This window comes from Lepidochelys kempii, chromosome 5 (genome assembly GCF_965140265.1).
Source record: "Lepidochelys kempii isolate rLepKem1 chromosome 5, rLepKem1.hap2, whole genome shotgun sequence".
NCBI lineage: Eukaryota > Metazoa > Chordata > Testudines > Cheloniidae > Lepidochelys > Lepidochelys kempii.
The window spans coordinates 53270623-53285987 of record NC_133260.1 but is presented as its reverse complement, the minus strand read 5'-3'; the positions used below and the strand labels follow the sequence as shown (position 1 = coordinate 53285987).

The 15365-nt window shown below is 42.1% G+C and overlaps 1 protein-coding gene across 9 annotated transcripts in view; it reads right to left on the bottom strand.

Annotated features, from left to right (window-relative positions):
* XRCC4 (X-ray repair cross complementing 4) overlaps positions 1-15365 on the bottom strand; it is a 297890-nt gene that overhangs the window by 282056 nt on the left and 469 nt on the right. For 4 of the 9 annotated variants that reach the window (XM_073344405.1, XM_073344409.1, XM_073344411.1 and 1 more), the window contains exon 1: positions 15282-15328. The exons of 3 other annotated variants lie outside the window; for them this stretch is intronic. Coding sequence is in view for 1 of the 6 variants with exons in the window: in XM_073344412.1 (XP_073200513.1) it covers positions 13144-13169 (26 nt within the window). In the remaining 5 variants the exon portion in view is untranslated. Of the gene's footprint in view, positions 1-13143; positions 14313-15281; positions 15329-15365 lie in introns of those variants that run through there. 2 more of the 9 variants (XM_073344412.1, XM_073344406.1) reach the window with 2 other exon arrangements.

The window sequence follows — 15365 nt, the reverse complement described above, 5'->3', positions numbered from 1 at the left end:
ACTGTCCTGCTGGTAATAGCTTATCTAAAGTGATCATCAGGTTGGGCCATTTCCAGCACAAATCCAGGTTTTCTCACCCTCCACCCCCCCACACAAATTCACTCTCCTGCTGGTGATAGCCCATCCAAAGTGACAACTCTTTACACAATGTGCATGATAATCAAGTTGGGCCATTTCCTGCACAAATCCAGGTTATAGCGACATAATGAACAGCAGCATCTACACTGACACTTTGTTGTTTTAACTTTGCCACAAAAAGTTTTATGCCTCTTGTCAAGGTGGTTTTATTTTGCCGACAAAAGTAGCATTGCAGTGTGTACATCTCCGCTATTTTGCTCACAAAACCGTGGTGTAGACAAGGCCTGAGCTGGTAAAGCTGTCAGCACACTGCAGTGCTGAGTGCACGTGGGTTTAAAGGGAACAGTTTCAACAGGCCTGGTGCTATGTCCTAGCCCTTTCCCTACCAGCAAGGCCTTCTGGTGATCCCAGCTACGGTTGCCAACTTTCTATGCACAAAACCAAACATCCTTGCCCCACCCCCTACCTGAGGCTCCACCCCTTCTCTGAGCCCCCCCCCCCCATTCACTCCATCCCCCCCCCCCAGTCACTCGCTCTCCCCCTGTCCCCCTAAACTTTCACTGGGCTGGGACCGGGGGTTGGGGTGCAGGAGGGGGTGAGGGCTCCAGCTGGGGGTGCAGGCTCTGGGGTGGGGTAGGGGATGAGAGGTTAATCAGTGCAGGAGAGGGCTCCAGGCTGGAGCTGAGAGGTTTGGAGTGTGGGAGCGGGCTCAGAGCTGGGGCAGGGGTTGGGAGGGAGTGAGGGCTGGCTGGGGGGGGGCAGGCTCTGGGGTGGGGCAGAGGTATGAGAGGTTTGGGGGGCAGGAAGGGGCTCAGTGCTGGGGGCTGGGATGTGGGAGAGGTTGCAGGGTCCAGGAGGGAGTCTGGGTGAGGGAGGGAGCTCAGGGCTGGGGCAGAGGGTTGGGGTGTGGGCTCTGGGAGGGAGTTAGGGTGCAGGAGGGGGTTCCAACCTGGGGCCAGAGGTTGGGGTGCAGGAGTGGGTTCAGGCTCCAGTCAAGCAGCGCTTACCTCAGGGGGTTCCCAGTTGGCGTCACAGCGGGGCTAATGCAGGCTCCCTGCCTGCCCTGGCTCTGCACGACTCCCAGAAGCGGCCAACATGTCTGTCTCCTAGGCACCAGGGCGGCCAGGCAGCTCTGTGTCCGCAGTTCCTGGCCAATAGGAGCTGTGGAGCCGAAGCTTCCCTGATCGCCACTGCGCCTAGAGGCCACAGGGATCTGACAGCCGCTTCTGGGAGCTACGCAGAGCCAGGACAGGCAGGGAGACTGCCTTAGCCCTGCTGCACCGCCAACCAGACTTGTAACAGCCTGGTCAGTGGTGCTGACCAGAGCAACCTGGGTCCCTTTTCAACCAGGCGTTCCAGTCAAAAACTGGATGCCTGGCAACCCTAATCCCACCTCCAGATAAGACTTCAAAAGCTGCCCCTACCCTGCGTATAATCAGATACAATTGGAGTCAGACTCTGGGCTGTCCTGAAAGTTATGAGCCTACAAGCAGTTCAATTACTTCACCACGATGTACAGACAGTGACCCAGCCTGAGCACAGTAATGTTTTGACACCATGAAATGATTTTGTTTCTTGCATGATTATAAACCATAGACAGTAGATAAGATGCAGTCAGATGACTGACTGATGCGGTCAACTGCATTTATTAATGCAGGATTGGTTTCTAAAAATAACTGCACCACAACCAACCATACAGATTTCTCTAAGATGTAACTGCTATACCTATTCTTAGGGCTCGTCTACACAGCAACACTCAGGAGAGTTAAGGCAAACTAACTAAAGCTGTGAAATTAAGACAAGTAATTAAAAGCATACACGCTGTGTAAATGTTCTCTTTCAGAAGTAGTGTGGCCTGAACAGTTCTACCTAGGCAAGCCCTTAAACAGAACTTGCGAGGCTAACACTGCTGAGTCACCAGAGGCACCAGTAAATTACAACACTTCTTATCTCCTCTCATCAGAAATAAGCACTCAATTGTGCCAAGGCACAGGGTGGAAAAAAGGAAGCCCGTAAGGCCTTGTCTGCATTGGGTTTTGTGCACTGGCATAGGTACACCAGTGCAAACCGCTAGCGTACACACTAAAAATTGACTTACGATGGTGCAGCTGACCCTAGTTTTAAAACAATGTTTGTCATCTAGACAGACTGGTGTAAGGTTTTTGGTGGTTGTTTTCTTTTTTTCTTTTAAATACTGTGAAGCAGTGAATCTACACTAGAGTTTGCACGGTGTAGCTACGCTAGTGCAAAAACTAATGTAGCCAAGCCTTAGTCTGGGGGGAGATGAGACAAAGGACTATGGGTATATCTATACAATAAAACAAAAGTGTGATTGTAGTGTGGGTAGGTATACCCATGCTATCTTTAATCTAGCTAATGACTTCAGCACAGGCTAGCAATCCAAGTTCATACCAAGGGTCTCTGGCAGGCTTGTACTAGGATTACTAGCTGAGCAGAACCCTTTGCCCCCACCTCTTCATTACTCATTACCCATGCTGGATAGATTTAAAGCAGTGTAGGTATGCTTTTCTGTTTACAATCACACCTTTGTTGTACAGACATACCTGAAAATGTATGGAAGAAAGAAAAGTCTGGGGGAGGGTGAGAAAGCAAGACAAGAGACAGAGAATAAAGACGGAATGGGGTATGATCTAACAGCAGTGAAGGATGTGTTTGGTTTTTTAAAATTCTTCTACTCAGGTTTATTTTCTCAGACTGCTGTACATTTAAATGGTCCTAGCTACACTTTAAATAGAATTAGCTAGACTTTAACACCTGACTGAACTGAATAGGTGATCTACTTCATACTTTTCCTGCTGTTACAGTTTTTATGGAGAGACTTTTTCCATTACATTGTATTATATTAACCTAGCAAAATCTCATGTACAAAAGACTCTTTCCACAACAAGTAATTATTAGGAATGGGTATTTTAAAAAAGTGAAGGAAAGCGTAGATTCTGTAAAAAAGATAAAACTACAGAAAGACAACGTAGCCTATTTTCCCACTGCTCCAACTAATGATACTATTAAGTATGAAGAGGGATAAACTTCTATAATATTGATTTTATGTTTACATTTGGGTTACAAGTCAGTAACTAACCTAGCTTTGGTGATCATTCAATATTCTTCAGCTGTGTTTCTGATTTTAAATTAATGAATTTGTAATAACACAACTGTTAATCTGTCTTGCTTAGAGGTGAGGTCTGATATACTTTGGTTATTCAAAGACCAGAAAGTCTATCCCATAAAAGCAAAAAAAGTAAGCATTAATCCTTCGAATGTTACTACTTTAAGAGTCCAGTTCGGTAAGTCAATGTGTTACAAGGACATCCTGAAAACGCTCAAGAGCAACATAAAGATATCTAAAGAAGACAAGAGAGTGTGTGTGTCATTTAAGATAGTGAGTTGAGTTAAACCAATAGATAGGAAACAACAAGATGGTTAATACTCTGGTATAGGATTTAAGTATTTTGGCTCTTGAACACTTTGCCAATTACCCAAGGAAAGAGAGAGGTTGGAAGGTTCTTGGGAAAATTTTATTAACGTGAAAACAAGATTTTAATTAAAAAATAGTAGTTACACACCTACTCCTACTCCCCTCACAGACATGCACTATGGGAGGGAAAAAACACATTATCTTATGTAATTTGAGACGTAAACACAAGAGGTTATTTTAGGCCCTGATCCTGCAAACCTTATGCATATCCTTAACTTTGGACACAGTGAATAGCCCCATTGTTTTCAACTGAACTTTTCATACTGCATGCAGTTAAACGTCTGCAGAACTGGAGCCTTGGACTGTAAACTCTGTAGGGCAGGGAACATATCTGTATATCTGTACAAAGTCTATGCAGCAGAGTGCTGAACCTGGTCAGGCCTTCTAAGCATTTTATCAAGAAAGTAAAATAATTCAAATAGCGACCAACCATGGAATGTTTGAAACTAAACTAATTTTAAACTGAACCAGGGACTCTATTACCACATAGGTGCTATAATCCCTTTAAAAAATTCTGTTTAATTGCTACTACCTATATTGCTTTATTCTCAGCAATCTTCACTTTTTAACAGTATTAGGGCCCATTCTTGAGCAAGGAGAGTCATTCTCTTCAATGGGAACATTCATGGTAAAGACCATGTAATGCTTCATGTAGGCTAGGATTTAAGGTGTGACATTATTGGGTTAGTTAACTAACGTGCTAACGTCACACCTTAAATCATAGCCTAGACAAGGCCTCAGTGTTTTCAAGACTGGGTCCTTAATTTTCAGTGTACTCCTCACTTAAGCACTAAATATACCATACACAGAAAAAACAATTTTTCAATCTATGCAATCAATTCCTGTTTAGTTTGCAGTTACTACCCTACCATGATGTTTCAAATGTTATTAATACTATATAGCTCTCTAGTGTTATGCATTGCCCACTGCATTGTTAAGCATGTTCATGTAAAGCTAAAAATCAACTTTTATTTGGTTTGCATCAAGCAGACGAAATCATGATAAAACTCCAACTAAAATAATGTATGTTGTAAGCCATGGTGGAAAAGTCTTAGGAAAAAATCCAGTATTGCCAGTTGTCAAGATTTTATCACTAGTCTCATGGTATTTAAAGCAGCAGCTCCTTGAGTCCTCTGATTATACGAGCAGCTCAGTTTGCATTTACCCAAAAAAAGTAAGTTTCTAGCCATCATGTTTGCAGAGAAAAGCTGGAAGATATGACTCAAGTGTAACATAAAGGCTCAAAAATCAATGATGATTTGAATCAAATGATTCAATCAATCAAATGATTTTGGAGGTCTGGGTCATGCTTTTATAATACTTGGGGTTGGTGATAATGAAATCCTTAGTGTAGACAAGATCTAAGAACGGTATTTCCTATATTTAAAATATTTTTTTTTTTTACCTGTGCATGAAGAAATGTAGTTTCTTGACTAAGGATAAGGGAAAACAAGCTCTCTTGTTCTCTCTAAAGGTGTGTTCAAGAGGCTACCAAAACTGAGTCTCCTGTCTTGAGAATTCTCTTTGCCATCTATCCTAGTGGTACTCCAGTGAAAAAACTGTTGATATTGGGAGAGGGAGGGAGGGAGGGAGAAAGGAGAAGCAAGTGACAAATTTTGCTCTCTGATGTGCATCCATGTCTCTCATTGAAATTAATGCTTCAGCCCAGACAGTCCTCATTGCATCCATGGGCATTTTAAGTAATACTCCCAATATTACTTTTTTATTTCAAGATTAATTTTCACGTGGTGAAATTTAATATAAATCCACACAATACAATTTGCTTCTAGCAACTTTCTAAACTGTTTTAATTTGTCCAGATACAAAAACCTTAGGAAAGATTCACTAAAAAACTTCCTCCATAAGCTGAACACAGCTGACTGCATATAGAAACCCCTGTGCTCCCTCTATCCTGTCCAGTTACTATATTGAAAACAGTGGCCTGTAAGATCCTTTTGTAGACATATAAACAAACAATCCCTTTCATAATTATTTGCCTTATTTGTAAAAACAAATGCAGCTTGTGATAGGATAGACAGCCTCACTTTACTCTTAATTTTTTTCTTCTGATATAAACAAATGATTTGGCTAAATTTTTGTCCTTATGCAAAGTTATCATTCCCGCTGTCATTGTGTGAGTGAACCAATTACAGCTAAAGATCAGACTTCCCCCTCCACCCTCCCCCCATCTCTGATCTATCCATCTGGTCTGTTTGAGGACACCCATTCACACAATGCTAGACTGAAAACTCATCTACAAGTCTGTGTAGCAGATGTAGGATTGTTTGTATTATTCCAATGATATAATTCCAAAACTTTCAATCCCTCAGTACCTTTTATCAAACAATCTTTTGTAAGGTTACTAGGACGTCTCTGAAGGGAGTAACCTTGGTGGTCTCTGCTTATTCATTTGATGAAAATACTTTATTGTGTAAGTCAGAAGTTATCTCCTCATGTTGAGTTAATATTCCTTAAAACCTATTGCGTTATATTAGCAAACTACAGTAACTTTTTAATAATTCTCTTTTGAATGTCTCCTAAACTCACATCAATTTGCTGTCACAAATAATCCAGTAGTATCTCACTTACAACAGAAGGAAAAAAGGCCTATATCATAGTAATAGCTTTAACATTTAATTCTAGGAATAATCTTTGCACACACAGGGCCTTTCCTCCAAGGAACCCAAAAAAACACTTTACAAAACTACATATTGTCTCAATTGCAGAGTTGGGGGATGGGGTAGGGAGTGGGGAGAAGCTAAGTAACTTGCACAAGGCCACAAAAGTCAGTATCAGAGTAAGGAACAGAACTTTTTTAGTGCAAAATTTTCTACCTTTTCAGATAATTTTAACCTTTTTCCTAAAAGGCAAAAACAATTTGAAAGATAATGTAACAAAAGATTCAGAGTTTTCAAAAAGTAATGTGCCTTTCTGCTAAATTGCTTTACTCTATTTTTTTTTCTTCTAGAATGATGCTCTTTGGGATGGTCTGCACTGGACTTCAAAGAGCATGCTGAAGCTGTTTAAATATATGGCTTGTGATACCATTATTGTCTATTTTAGAAATAGCCTTCTAACCTAGTTGTGTAGTGGGACATAGTCTAGGGCATGATTAGTCCTTATTTATGTGCTTTATTTTATTCTTCTTTTTCCTAGTAACTACAACTACCATGGTCCATTCTTTGCCAGATGTACAGCTGAGGAAGTCAACTGAACCTTATTACCCACACAGATATTCATACCAGCTCAAGATAGAATTTGTGCATAAATTTAGCTGATTTTACCTACCTTTCCAGAAGTAGGACATCCCTGAATCTGGCAAAATCTTGTTCCCCTTATTCATGCAAAACTCTCATTGGCCAATAGCAAGATCTGGCATCTATTTCCCACATGCCAGAAAAATCCCTCAAGGCAAGTAATTTAAATTGAAATGTCTTTACTAGTTTGACAGATTAGGCTTATGAGGTTCAATACCCACAAAATATAGGTTAAGGAGTACATTTTAGTTAATGTCTTACTTAGAATCTGCCACCCAAAACAGATGCAAATACAACCATCAAAAGTCAGTCACATCCAAATGGCACAGAAACACGTGTATGCTATGAGAAGGCATCCAGACAGAATGATGTATGATCCAGTGAGGCTCACATCATGGATACACAGATATAGCACAGTAGTGGATACAATGGAACAAAATGAAATGCAATGGTCAAGGTTGTTCATTTAAGAGAACATAAGAAAGGCCATACTGGGTCAGACCAAAGGTCCATCCAGCCCAGTATCCTGTGTACCAACAGCAGCCAATGCCAGGTGCCCCAGAGGGAGTGAACCTAACAGGTAATGATCTAGTGATCTCTCTCCTGAAATCCATCTCCACCCTCTGACAAACAGAGGATAAGTAAGTCATCACTCTTGTTTCAATCCTCTGTTAAACAATGTCCAACACTCTAGGTGCTTTGTTCAAATTATGAGGTCTGAAGCAATATAATGCCTTCGGGCCAGATTTTTCAAGGTATTTAGACGTCTAAAGATAGCACAGGTACCTGTGACATTTTCAGAAGCTCACTGGGCACCTATCTTCATTTTTAGGCACCTAAACAGCTGAGAAATCCAGCCCTTTGAGACTTTATGCCTGGTACTGAAATACAACTATGAGGGGTGCACTAGAAGCGTATTTATTATATATCATATCCCTTTGGAAACTGCACAAACTGATGTATAGCATATCTGGCTACTACCTGTGTGCACATGTGCTAGAAAGTCTCAGACATATTTGAATAGCATTTTCTATTGGGAAAAGGCCTACCTAATGTTGCAAGGAATATGGCATCTGCTGTTCCAAACAGCATCGTTCATACAGCCATTAAACATGTCATTGCAACTTTCTTTGACATATAGTTCTGTGCCCCTATATATGCTGAGGTATTGTATTGTGCTCAAGAGTCAAGACTGCAATACGTATTGCTGCACTGCTGTGATAATCATAGAATATCAGGGTTGGAAGGGACCCCAGAAGGTCATCTAGTCCAACCCCCTGCTCAAAGCAGGACCAATTCCCAGTTAAATCATCCCAGCCAGGGCTTTGTCAAGCCTGACCTTAAAAACTTCTAAGGAAGGAGATTCTACCACCTCCCTACGTAACGCATTCCAGTGTTTCACCACCCTCTTAGTGAAAAAGTTTTTCCTAATATCCAATCTAAACCTCCCCCACTGCAACTTGAGACCATTACTCCTCGTTCTGTCATCTGCTACCATTGAGAACAGTCTAGAGCCATCCTCTTTGGAACCCCCTTTCAGGTAGTTGAAAGCAGCTATCAAATCCCCCCTCATTCTTCTCTTCTGCAGGCTAAACAATCCCAGCTCCCTCAGCCTCTCCTCATAAGTCATGTGTTCCAGTCCCCTAATCATTTTTGTTGCCCTTCGCTGCACTCTCTCCAATTTATCCACATCCTTCTTGTAGTGTGGGGCCCAAAACTGGACACAGTACTCCAGATGAGGCCTCACCAATGTCGAATAGTGATTCGAATAGTGTCGAATAATAATGCATAGCTATTGTCTGAATCTCTCTCTTATGGTATATCAACGTACAATGTACTTGCCATATGTCATTGCAAATTTTTGTTCTTCGAGCTGTCCTGAATTCAACAATTTATTGACCAAGCTAGGTAGGAAACACCTAGCTATTTTTGCAGTAAACCTTATGACAGACCTCAGCACAGCTGCCCTCTTCTGACACCATCTGTGATGTCCTTAACTGTTGCGACCTCACTATTAAACTCTCATGAAGAAATGATGCCACGTGTGGTCCCACCTGCTGGCCACTGACGGTCACTAGCACATCCAGCCAGCACAGTCTCCATTGTGCCTTTAACATTCTCATCAAAACCCTACCTGAGACAGGTACACCAGCTATTTATGTCATTCATAGAATACCATGCTACTGACACGGGGTGTTGATTTGCATGGGCCTTGCGATTTGTCATTCTACAAAACAGGACACTTCACCTTGAATGGTCTCTTGAAATGTCAACTATTTACGCTAAACAATCTATCACAGCTAAATACAATGTGGAACACACAGATTACGTTTCTCAGACCTGAAGAAGAGCTCTGTGTAAGCTTGTCTCTCTCACCAACAGAAGTTGGTCCAACAAAAGATACTACCTCATCCACCTTGTCATTCTACGAAATAAGCAGTTTAAGGGAGGAAGGGAGAAATCAATGTTACACACATGACTCCTGGTCATAAAATTGAGTGACACTGCCTGAAGCAAACAGTTCTAATCAGGTGTGTAGTCACACTACTAGCCTTACACACACCCCATGTGTATTCCTATAGCAGAAGTGGCAGAAGTATGTTTTTTCTGGCTCAGAATAAATTTTGTCCCCTATATTCTATTCATCGATTTATAATTATAATTTGAAATTGTGGCAAGCTACATGAACACGTTTTTTATGCATTTCAGGACTTATTTTAAGGCAATAAAAACTAGCGATGGATGTGGTGTAAAAATATGAACTGATTTAAATAAATCACACCCTTATTCCCAGCTTTAGACTTGCTCATGTAAAACTTGCAGAGTTCCACACCATGTCTCAGGATGCACTGCTTTATCAGTATGCAAAATGATTGTTCTGCCCTTATGTATATGCAATCGTTTTCTAGAGCACATGCACATGTATCTGTCATGTCAAAACACCATGGTATTTTTCACTAGAGTCTCATTTTAGTTACTATTAATCTAAAACAGCTCTTCTCCCTCTCAAGATCCTTTTAACCTTTATAAAAGAAGAAGAAAATGCCAGGAGCTAAAAAAAACTACATCACGTACAACTTGACACGCATTACTCAGGATTGTGTGTGCATTTTACGGCAACCTAAAACCTTATTCTATAGACACTTTTCAGCAAATTCATTGATATGCTCTATCGCTTAAACAATTCAAATGGAACACAGAGCAAGCCCTTCACTTTCAGCTGTATTTGACAGTACAACTAACAGAAGAGTTTCTGCTGCTTATTTTTTATTAAAAACAGAAACCAAACACTACTCATTAAAACTGGTTTATTTCACTCTTTAAAAAAAAAAAAAAAAAAAAACAGGCAGCTGGTATCTTTTATGCCTGCATTTGGATCAAAGACTGCAATCTCACCAGATGTCTCCATCCTAAGCTAGACACAGTGAATATTTGGATGGGAAAACTTTGAGGAAAACTATTGCAGGATGTGGTGTTGGTAGTTCATAAGTGGCACTCTTCAAATCTGCATTGAACCTATACCATAGCACCAACCTAAGGGGCACTGTGCTGTTGGAGATGCCAGTTTTCAAATGAGATATTACTGAAATCCTCAGCATCCAGGGTTATTAATGATCCCATGGCACTTTATCTACAAGAGCAGAGATGTTAAGCCTAATATTCTAGTCAAATTCCAGTTTAGGTGTTTACAACCTACATTTCCTCTGCAATTTCCAATTAAACTGAAGACAATATTCTACTTTTCCTATAGACTCTAAGCTGTATGCGGTAGTGATTATCTCTTAAAAGTGAAATTCTGTGTTTAGTGATGTTGAAAAAAGTTCCAAATCATTTCAATGCATTGCAATTTTGGTTATAGTGAATTGCCACTGAAAGCCAAGTTGTTCTTTGGGGGGGAGAAAAAAAAGATTGCACTGTAAGGGCAACTTATTTGTTTAAATGTAAAAGCTGCTGAATACGTTTGTTTCACTGGCCCATAAATCTCTATAAATTATATTGCCATGTTCTGACTTCCTAAAGCAACATTTCACAGGAAATCAACTGATATCCAGGTGGGGTGGAATTATTCTTCCTTTTTTTCCAGTGATAGAAGAATACTGTCACAAGATTCTGTATTGCATAAAGACTCCCACCGTCTTTAGACTGACGCCACTAGGAAGTCCAACACTTGAAGTATGAACCTTAAAAAAGAGAGGCCCCAAATCAAGACTATCATTCTTGAACTGGTGCTTTTAAAGTTATTTAAGCACCAGCAAACTTGAAAGTGGGAAAATGATGTTCAGTTCTTTAATAAACTTTCAGAAAACAGATCAGTGGTGACAGCAACATCCAGTTATCTTAATGTAAATAGAATATTCATGATAAAGCTCTTCCACCAAAATTGACATTCACACATATAGTCTTGTCTTACTGAAATTCCTCAGAGGATCAAAGCTACCTGCTTACAAAACAAATACACACCACATCAGTTTCATGGTGAGGCAGCAAATTAAATCCTGTCCACTACAAAGACCCTGGAGGTAGATGTAGACCCTCTTCAAAATCAGGTGCCAGATGAAAGAGTTACTATGGATTTCATAATCTAACAGGCTTCCTAATGCATATAATGATTTCAGGGAGCCAACAACCTAAAACAGCACACTGAGCAATTAAAAAATTAAGAGGTTTTAATTAGTGTGTGCCTTTTAATAGTTAGTTGTGAGAAAACGTGTTGTAGCCCTGACACACATAAATATTATCTTTATTCAAGCATTTCCAAGTTGACCTCAAGTCTGGCACATAAACTTAAAACCCCCACCAAGGTAGCATGTCCATAAAAGAAAGGAAGATAACGAAATGAGCAATCACACAGGAGCCGCAGTAAGACCTGAACAGGGGTGACTGATCGATGATGAATCTACCTCTTTTTTTCTTTCTAAGTCTACTCTGCTGTCACATGTACTTCCAGCAGTGAACAATGAGGATCATTCTAAATATACCTGCAAAACCAAACCAGTTGTTAAAATATCCTTCTTTTTTGTGCTTCATTAAAACAATTCCTTGCTTTATCACATTTTACAATAAAACTACAAGTCCCACTGTCATAAATATAAAGGGAAGGGTAAACCCCTTTGAAATCCCTCCTGGCCAGGGGAAAGCTCCTCTCACCTGTAAAGGGTTAAGAAGCTAAAGGTAACCTCGCTGGCACCTGACCAAAATGACCAATGAGGAGACAAGATACTTTCAAAAGCTGGGAGGAGGGAGAGAAACAAAGGGTCTGGGTCTGTCTGTAGTCGTCTTGGCCAGGGACAGAACAGGAATGGAGTCTTAGAACTTTTAGTAAGTAATCTAGCTAGGTATGTGTTAGATTATGATTTCTTTAAATGGCTGAGAAAAGAATTGTGCTGAATAGAATAACTATTTCTGTCTGTGTATCTTTTTTGTAACTTAAGGTTTTGCCTAGAGGGGTTCTCTATGTTTTTGAATCTAATTACCCTGTAAGATATCTACCATCCTGATTTTACAGGGGGGATTTCTTTATTTCTATTTACTTCTATTTTTTATTAAAAGTCTTCTTGTAAAACACTGAAGGATTGTTCAGTGTTCTTAAGATCCAAGGGTCTGGGTCTGTAGTCACCTAGGCAAATTGGTGAGGCTTTTTACCAAACCTTGTCCAGGAAGTGGGGTGTAAGGTTTCGGGAAGTATTTTGGGGGGAAGGACGCGTCCAAACAGCTCTTCCCCAGTAACCAGTATTAGTTTGGTGGTGGTAGCGGCCAGTACAAGGTGTAATATTTTGTACCTTGGGGAAGTTTTGACCTAAGCTGGTAAAGATAAGCTTAGGAGGTTTTTCATGCAGGTCCCCACATCTGTACCCTCGAGTTCAGAGTGGGGGAGGAACCGTGACACCCACTGTTGATGAATTCATTAAGGCTGTGTCTACAATGTCATCTTCAGCACTTAAACTTTAGTCGTTCAGGGGTGTGAAAAAACACCCCCCGAACGACAAAAGTTTTAGCAGTATAGACAGCGCTTTATTGCCGGGAGCTGTGCTCCCGGCAATAAAGCTACCACCCCTCGTTCAGGGAATTTATTTTTTATCGCCAGGAGATTTATTTATTATTTATTTATTTATTATTATTTATTATTTATTTTTTATCGCCAGGAAGTGTAGACATACCCTAAATAAAACAAGTAGAAGATGACGTTACCTCAGCACTGAAGTTCTCCATTTCTGAGTCACGGTTATAAAGAAATTATTTCACTTTACGCACTTCACACAACAAGAAGTAACCATGCAAGGGTTCACAAATACTAGAAAATATTTTAAGTACCGTATCATGGTCATGGCACAAAGCATGATAAATTAAATCTTTACAGGTTCCCTTGTCTTCTACAGGATACCAAGCAGTTCTACTATGAATTAGAAAACAAATCAAGGGAAAATCAGATGCATCCTTTAAATCAGAAACGTTCACAAAAATGTATTAGAGCTGCCCCTATTTTTTCAAAGAGACAGGAGGGGTTTTAATCGCATGATTCCCAATTACAGTTCTTGGATTTTGTATCTGTAGCTTGTTCTGTCTGAAGTGAAACAACAACAAGATGTTCTAGGATAGGTCTGTCATGTATGAAAAAAAAGCAGATATTTATTTAGAGAATGGGAGCTGGTGATATATATTCTTACAGATGAGGATAAAAAGATGACAAATATTCCATTACAATGGTAGTTTACAGCTGTTAAATTAAATGGAATATCATTTGCCAGTAAAGACCTGCATCTGTATATATGAATCTTTGCTTGTTAACTTTAGAAACAATTTGCCCAGCATTGAACAGCAAGAAAAACTCTTCATTTACAGGTACTCAGTGACAATAAAAAGGAGAGATTCATTCTTCATCCCAGCAGCTTTTATCTTAAGAGGGCAAAAGGAGGCCAAGTCTGATGCATGTACACCAAGTGCACTCATACCGTTAACGTAAAAGCAGACATCTGAGCCAATGAACAGAGCAGGGCTACCAACTGTGGCGCTTCAGTGTAGACACTACTTATGCTGACAGGAGGGGTTCTCCCACTGCTGTAGTTAATCCACCTCCCAGAGAGACAAAAGAATTCTATCAACCTAGCACTGTCTACCCCAGGGGCTAGGTCAGCATAGCAATGTCATTCAAGGATGTGGACACAGTAACTCCTCACTTAACATTGTAGTTATGTTCCTGAAAAATGCGACTTTAAGTGAAACGATGTTAAGCACATCCAATTTCCCCATAAGAATGGATGTAAATGGTTGCGGTTAGGCTCCAGGGAAATTTTTTTTGCCATACAGTACAGTACTATAGTTGGAAGGTGCCCCTGCCTTACCCCACACAGGCACAGCCCACTGGCGCTGGAGACAATAAGGCAGGCAAGGAAGCTGAATGTGCTGTAGGTTAGCAGAAGCAGGTTGCGCAGCAGCAGCTTCCCTTACTCTGCAAGCATGGGGGGGGCTCAACCCTCGGCCCGCCCACTCTACCCCTTCCCTCCAAGCCCCCCCCCTTTACTCTGCAGGCTATGTCCTGGCTCCTCCCCCCTCCCCGCAGCAATCAGCTGGTTTGTGCATGGAGTCCTTGCTCCTCCCCCCTTCCCTCCTGAACATTGCAAGCCAGCTGATTGCTGCGGGCAGGAGGCGGGGGAAGGCGCTGATCTGTGGGGTCTGCAGGCGGGCAGGAGGCACTGTGGGGGGTGTATGTAGGGGAGCTGATGGGGGGCTGCTAGCTGTGGACAAAGCATGCAGCACACAACGTTATAGCGAAGCATTGCACAACTTTAAATGGACCACGTTCTGTAATTGAGCAAGGATGTAAGCTGGAAACAACGTTAAGCAAGGAGTTACTGTATTTCACACCCCTGATCTATGCCAATGCATAGATGGACCAGTCTAGAGGATAAGGAAGAAAAAACCATCCTACCAGGACTTGAAATGCTACCACGCACACGCCTGCTAGAGCGGGGCACAGCGTCCCAGCCACTGCCCCACAACCCAAGCATTGCTTCTGGAATTACCCCCACGCTGCTACCCCTAGACCCTGCTCAGGCGGGGTGAGAGAGGTAAGGCCCCGGCACTCCGCTCCCACCCCCAGAAATCCCCCCGTCGCTGGTGGAGAAAAAGGTGCCCATTACCCCACAGCTCTGATAGCCCCTGGGAGGCCCCTGCCCTTCCCCTGCTTCAGTTATATGCCCCCGCCCCGGCAGACCAAGGCGGCAGCGCGGACGCAGTGAGTCGGTTGCTTCGCAGTTTCTCCGCTGCCCCGGGGGGCGCCGCCAGCGCTACGACCCGAGCAGGACGCGACCCGCAACTCGTTGGCCAGCCCAACAGCAGGGCCCGGGGCCGCCTGCCCGCAGGCTCAGGCAGAAAGTCGGCCCGGCCTCCCCGTCCCGCTCCCGCAGACAGTACCCAGCCCCTGCCGCCCCGTGCGCGCCTCACTTCCCTACCTCACTGCCACAGCCCGCTTCCGCGTTCCCGAGTCCCGAAGAGGAGGGGCCTTGCTGCAGCCAATCAAAACCGCCAGCTGCCGC